This window comes from Chrysochloris asiatica, unplaced genomic scaffold (genome assembly GCF_000296735.1).
Source record: "Chrysochloris asiatica unplaced genomic scaffold, ChrAsi1.0 scaffold00089, whole genome shotgun sequence".
NCBI classification, from domain to species: Eukaryota; Metazoa; Chordata; class Mammalia; order Afrosoricida; family Chrysochloridae; genus Chrysochloris; species Chrysochloris asiatica.
The window spans coordinates 8,557,495-8,565,028 of NW_006408607.1; the positions used below are offsets into that span (position 1 = coordinate 8,557,495).

Here is a 7,534-nt window from a genome sequence, read left to right on the forward strand (position 1 = left end):
GTTTAGGAAACTTTTGAAAGATTCATTTTACTACAAAAATGAACAGACTTTCTGGGGTCTAAAGGGATTTGTACTTAGAAGATACTCCAGTCTGCAAGGGGTCATGGTGAGCATTCTGCAGACAGAAGTGTTGCAGATGTGCAGCTATCTGGGAAACCTTCACGCAGACAAGCCTAACCTCCAGCCAGAGCTGCTGAAATACTTTATTCATGGTGGTGTTGCTAGAGGAGCCAGACATAGTGAGCAAGGTTAGGTGATTCTTGGTTCTGGGTCCTAATTATTATAGCATTTTCTAGACATATTTTTTGATAACAATGTTGGTCTATAAGATATAGGTTAAATTTTTGCATACTTCTATTGCATTGTTATATCTTTAGGTCATGTTTTAAAATAAGTGCTTATGTTACTATTTAGATGGCAATTTCAGGGAAAATAATGAGTCAATGTACTTATTCACAAATTTGTATTTTACCCAACTTTCTTAGGAACAGATAGTTCTTAATAAAAGAAATATGAGCTATTGTTGTGGAGGTTTTTTCCACTCACTTTTGTTGTTACCTCAAGTCTTGTTTATTCAGAACATGCTTTTTCATATATATATATATATGTGTGTGTGTGTGTGTGTGTGTGTGTGTGTGTATATATATGACGCTCTGGTAGTGTAGTGGTTACGAATCGGGCTGCAAACCTTAAGGTCAGGGTTCGAAACTACCAGCCGCTCCGTGGGAGAAAGATGAGGCTTTCTATTCCCGTAAAGATTTACACCCTCGGAAACCCTGTACAGGGTCGCTATGGGTCGGAACTGACTCGACGACACTTAACAACAACAACAACTATATATATATATATATGAAAAATAGTTCAGTAGATATAGAATGTCCCATTTAGACTACATATGGAGATTAGTTTTGTACTATCTGTGATAGAGCAGAGTTTAAATCTCTAATCCATTATGGACAGGGTCTGCAAGGTGAGTACCTTTATCATATGCTTGAGTCTTACGTGTTCAAAACATTTTCTGATTGTTGTAAAGGTTTCAAATGCTGCTTACAATTTATATCCGTATTGTGAACACAAATATCAGCTTGTGGATTGACAGCAGTTTAGGGAGCACATGTTGAGTAGAACAGCATCAAACCACTCCAGGAAGATACCACCTTCCCTTGCCCAGCAGCCCACCCTCTCTACTTACCATTCTCCTGAAGCTGGCCAGTAGGCACCAGCCTCTTCTCCCTGTCATCCCTATTTCTCCGGGTCTGGGTCAGTGGGTACCACCAGCCCCTTCTGGTGTAAACACACCAAAACTACAGGGAAAGGACGATCTTTAACTATGAGGAAAAGGGAGAAAGATCCAGGAGGGGTCTTGACACAAAAGCTTCTGTACTCCCAGGGGCCCACTTTCCCTGTCTAGAGCAGATGTCACCCACTATGCACCACTGAGCCTCCATCCTCCTAAACCTTTCTTGGTCTCACCATGTGACTATGGTAGATTATGCCTCTGGAGGTTTAGTCAGCATTGGCTTCCAAGGGGTGCCTCTTGGTCAGGGTGGGCCCATTCATTGCCCTGCTCTCAGGACCCAGGACCAAAGGGCAAAATGTTTCCTGCAAAGGGGCCCCACATGCCTCAAGTCCTGTTGTTGGTTCTAAAACTTATTTTCTTTATTTTTACTTAAGGTCAGTGAACCTCAGAAAAAGGAGATGATTTGCTCAATAGGAGGTTCAAGCTCAACAGCCGCTCCTCGGAAACCCTGTATAGGGTCGCTATGGGTCGGAACCAACTCGACGGCATTTAATAATAACAACAGCATAAAGCTATTAATTCTTTCATAGTTTCAGTAGAGAACAGCTTTACGCAAAAGCATAATTTAGTCTTTTATCTGAAAGTGATATTTGTTAAGAGAATACACAAGTCAGAAAAATATGCGTATGGGGCATGGGGTGTGGGGACTTTCGCTTTCTGCATTTTGGATTTCTGAAATAATAATTTGTATGGTCTTATTTTAGGAATCAGTTAAAAGCCAACAACATTACTAAGAGAAATGAGAAATATTAAGGTAGAAAAGAATAACAATTTAAAAGGCAGTTAGTTTTTGAGTTTTTGAAACAGGAAAAACGTAATGACTTCCTTTGCCTTTTCAAAACAGCAGAGAAACAACAGAAAATTCTTGCTAGAATGACAGAAAAAAACCTTTTTTCATAGGAGGTAATATGCTTTCTTTTTGAGTCCTGGTGTGGTGCTGTTGGGTTAATGCACCAGATGGCAAAGTCAGCTACAAGGCCGGCAGCTCAAGTTCACCAGCTGCTCCTTGGAAGCCCTATACAGGGTCACTATGGGTTAGAACCAACTCAGTGCAATTAACAACAACAACAACAACAGCAGCAGCAGCAGCAGTATGCCCTTTTTAGTAGCTCTTGTGGAGTCCTGGTGTGGCGCTGTGGATTAATGCGGCAGACTGCAAAGCTGTTTGAACTGCAAGGTCATGGTTTAAGTTTACCAGCTGCTCCTCGGAAACCCTATACAGGGTCACCATGTGTTGGAACTGACTTGATGGCACTTCACAACAACAACAACATGAACTCCGGTAGTAGAGTAAGTTATGAGTTGGGCTGCTAACCATAAAGTCAACTGTACAACTCTATCAGTTGCTCTGAGGGAGAAAGGTGAGGCTTTCTGCTCCCATAAAGCCGCTGTACACCCTTGGAATCCATATACAGCGTCACTGTGAGTCAGAACCAATGGGACAGTACTTAACAGCAACAACAATATGTCTTTTTGGGCAATAAGACACATTCTGTTTTGTCACCGTATTGTTGTGAAATGCTGTCCAGTCAGTTCTTACTTATAGTGACCCTGCATATGGTTTAGGAGGAGCAGTTGATGGGTTTGAACTTCCAACTTTGTGGTTTGCAGTCCAGTGCTGATCCTACAGTGCCACATCAGGAGTCACCTTAATGCAGCCATATTTTTATTCTTTATATAAATCAAGTCACCAAGTTAAACCAGGGTATTTGCCATATTAATCTTCCAGCTCCATCTGCAAAAATGTAGATATAATATACACACCACTTTCCAACTTAGAACTTCTTCACTATAAATTCTTGTCGTTGGGATGAATCTTTGCTCAGAGAAACAGCACTGCCTAAACTGTGATATGGTTTGATATTCAACCTTGTTTTTCAGTAATATCAGATTTCATGAGCCGAAACATTGAGCTACATGTTGTTGTTTGGTGCCATCGAATTGATATGGACTTGTAGTGACCCTATGTACAACAGAACGAAACACGGCCTGGTTCTGAGCCAACCTCACAATTGTTGACACACTTGAGCCCATTGATGTTGCCACTTTGTTGATCCATCTCCCTGGGAGTCTTCCTCTTTTTCTCTGACTCTCCAACCTTACCAAACATGATATCCTTCTCCAGTAATTGGCACCTCTTGACAATATGTCTAAAGTGTAAGAGACGAAGTTTGGCCATACTGGTCTCCAAGGAGCACTCAGGCTGTACTTTTTTCAACACAGATCTGTTGGTTCTTTTGGCAGCCCATGACACTTTCAGTATTCTCCAACACCATAACTCAAAAGCATCAATTCTGCTACGGTCTTTCTTATTCACTGTCTAGCTTTCGCTTTCATTTGAGTTTATTGAAAGTACCATGGCTTGGGTCAGGCACACCTTAGTCCTCAAGCTGACATCTTTGCTCTTCACTTTTAAAACGTCTTGTGCAGCAGATTTGCCTAATGCAATATGTTGTTTGATTTCTTGACTGCTGCTTCCATGAGTGTTGATCCAAGAAGAATGAAGTCCTTGACAACTTCAGTCTTTTCTCCATTGATAAGAATATTGTTTATTGGTCCATTGGTGAGGATTTTTGTTTTCTTGACATTGAGTTGTAATCCATATGGAAGTCTGTGTTCTTTGATCTTCATCAGTAAATATTTTAAGTCCTCTTCACTTTCAGTATGCAAGGTTGTTTGTATCATCTGCATATTGCAGGTTGTTAATGAGTCTTCCTGCAATCCAGATGCCATGTTTTTCTTCATAGAACCCAGGTTCTCGGATTATTTGCTCACCATATAGCTAGAATAAGTATGGTGAAAGAAAACAAGCCTGTCACACACCTTTCTTAATTTTTAAACCATTCAGTGTTCCCTATGTTCTGTTCTGCCTCTTGGTCCAGGTACAGATTCCTCATGAGTACAATTAAGTGTTCCGGAATACTCATACTTTGCAATGTTGTCCCTAGCTTGTCATGATCCACACATTCAAAAGCCTTTGAATAGTCAATAAAGCACAGGCAAACATCTTTCTGGTATTCTCTTTCAGCCAAGATCCATCGGACATCAGCAATGTTATCCCTCATTCTACATCTTCTTCTGAATCAAGCTTGAACCTCTGGAAGTTCTCTGTCAATGTATGCTTGCAGCTGTTTCTGTATTACCTACTCACAGCTTGCAGCTGTTTCTGTATTACCTACTCAAAGATACTGTCCGATGGTTTCCACATTCCATTGGGTCGCCTCTCTTTGGAATGAGCACAAATATGGATTTCTTCCAATCAATCGGCCAAATAGTTGTCTTCCAAATTTCTTGGCATAGATGAGTGTCTCCAGTTCTGCCTCACTTTATTGAAATATTTCAATTTGTTTTCCATCAATTCCTGATGCCTTGCTCTTTGCCAATTCCTTCAATGCACCTTGGACTTCTTCCTTCAGTATCGTTGGCTCTTGGTCATATGCTACCTCTTGAAACAGTTGAACATTAACCATTTACTTTTGGTACAGTGACTGTGTATTCCTTCCATCTTCTCTGGATGCTCTCTGCATCATTCAGTAATTTGCCCAGAGAATCCTTCAATAATGAAAGTCGAGGCTTGAATTTTTTCTTCAGTTCCCCCAGTTTGAGAAATGCTGAGCATGTTCTTCCTTTTTGGTTTTCTGACTCCAGATCTTTGCACATTTTGTTGTAATATTTGACTTTGTCTTTTCTAGTTGACCTTTGAAATTTTCTGTTCCGCTCTTGTGCCTCCTCATTTCATTTCTAAGCAGTTTCAGAACAAACATTCCTAACAAGTTGATTCCGTATGTGGGAGTTCATGTCTCATAATGGTACTCCAGACACAATCAGTTAACACCTGCCTCTGCATGTTTATGGAGCGTGTCAGAACCGACTCCACCATTGTGCTCTATACCTAAAGACGGAGACTAGGTCCTCACTCAATGAACCTTGAGCGTCATGTTGTCCATGAATTGATGCCCTCCAAACCCAGCTTCTGTTGTCATAACCAAGTCTATATATATATCTAGCTGATAATGGTACCCAGTACTCAACTGTAGTTCCTGATTTGATGCCGAAACAACCTTTGTCCCATTTTCTCTAATGTCTTTAATCAAACCTGACTTCTCATTAGACTCAAGATGAAAGGTATATGGATTGGTCCCTGCTGTTGCTATTGACTTTATGCACTGTTTAAGGCTGGAAACCATCATGTACCCGTCAGAATAATGGGTTCTTATGAGGAAAGTGTCGAGGTATAATACCTAAAAGATTGCTAGAGACAAGACTGGGAAATTGATCATGTTTTGAAACTCTCCTTTCACTAAGTATTTTCTACAGCTATGTAGTTACAAGGCAGCATATGGTCCTGTTGGACTAAACCACACTGTGCTGGATCTCAGCTCAGTTTTGCTGTCCATTATATTTTTCAGCCTTGGGCAAATTACTTGGATCTTGTGTTTCTCATTTATAAAATGGGGATACTACTACTTTTGTTGAGCTGTCATGAAGTTAAATGACTGTCCATGTTTGTATGTATGTGTGTGTAGTTATATAGATGTATTTGTTGTCGTTGTTAAGTACCATGGACTCGGTTACAACTCATAGTGACCCTGTATCAGGTTTCCAAGGAGTGGCTGGTGTGTTTAAATCGCCTGCCTTGTAGTTAGCAGTCCACTGTTTATCCCACAGTGCCACACAAGGTAGAAATATGTATATTTAACTTAGAATCATGCTTGGTAAGTACTAAACATTCAATAACTGCTTTCACTTCAGTTATTATCATTGTAGTACGATTAATGGTAGGTGTTTTATTAAATTAATTTTATAAACATGTAAAAATAGAGTGAGTATAAAGTATTAGAAATGTGCTCATTGTTATCTGAACCTGTTAACCACTGGATTTCACATTTTATTTTTCTCAGTTTATGGAGACTAAATAATGGGTATATTTAACTTAGTGTATTTTCTTCTATAGTTTATCCGAGAAGATATGAAATATAAAGATGCTTCTAATAAACACAACCATCTGCACAGAGAAGATAAACACATAACTGTTGAGGATTTATGGAAACGATGGAAAACATCAGAAGGTAAGACTGTTTTAGTGTCCGGAGTCCCCATCCTCTGATTTCTGCACTGCTTGACCACCATTGATTCACTAACTGCCTATGGCTCTACCAAAATAAGTAAAATAATATTTCTGTGAGGCTTGGTTACGAATCGGGCTGCAATCCTGAAGGTCAGCAGTTTTAAACTACAGCAGCTCCGCGGTAGAAAGATGAGGCTTTCTACTCCCGTAAAGATTTACACCCTCGGAAACCCTGTACAGGGTCGCTATGGGTCGGAACTGACTCGATGGCACTTAACAACAACAACAACATTTACATTTTAGTTTAAAAAAATTCACTTTTTTTGTTGTTGTTAAGTTTTCACTTTTGATTTTGAAAGGTGATTTTTCAAATCATTCTTAGGATTCATAAAGGATCAGATGGGTCTGGCATAATTTAATACTTTATGCTAGAATAAATAAGAATCTATTTTGGATAGCTTTAAGTTGTAAAACATTTTGTCAGCTTTTAGATGGCATCAATATAGAAGGTTTACCCAGTAAAACTGGATCCCAAAGGTTTTTTAGTTTTTTGGTTATGGAAACAGTTTTGAAGGTCTTTTGGAGGCTTAGACCTTTTTTGGCTTTTTCTGAAGTGAATCCTTTATGAAGACTTCTAACATGTAGTTGTGTGATAAAGATCTGTAGTTTAAGTGATATTCCCATTTCTTAACCAGCAAATCTCAAGGTATTTTATGAACAGTAATTAGAGTAAAGTAACATGCCTTTTTTCCTAACATTTCCCTTCCTTTAAGAATGTTAAGTGACCCTGTTGTAGCATGTATTTTTTTCTACAAGTGACTAACGGAATGAAAGGGAGCCAAGGGCAGAATAGCAGGTAGGAAATGAAAGACATTACAGAGTGTAATAGATGGCAGTGGCACTATCTGGGAGTGAGGAAACTATCCCACCAATGCTGTAGAAGATCTGTGACTGACTGACATAGTCATTTTCACTTTAAAAGAGCCATCTGTTGTGAAAAGAAGAAAATAATACAAAAAAACACCTCACTGACTGAAAAGATAGATACAATGACTTTTAAAAGTCTCTCCTTTCCCCTCTTCACACATCATTTTAAAATTGTTGTTGCTGTTAAGTGCCACCGAATCAGTTCCGACTCATAGCAGCCCTGCATAGGGGTTTTTTTT

The 7,534-nt window shown here is 39.4% G+C and overlaps 1 protein-coding gene across 2 annotated transcripts in view; it reads left to right on the top strand.

Annotated features, from left to right (window-relative positions):
- STIM2 (stromal interaction molecule 2) overlaps positions 1 to 7,534 on the top strand; it is a 245,284-nt gene that overhangs the window by 144,532 nt on the left and 93,218 nt on the right. For both annotated transcript variants that reach the window (XM_006866310.1, XM_006866311.1), the window contains exon 3: positions 6,255 to 6,369. In XM_006866310.1, coding sequence (XP_006866372.1) covers positions 6,255 to 6,369 — 115 coding nt within the window. The remainder of the gene's footprint in view (positions 1 to 6,254; positions 6,370 to 7,534) is intronic.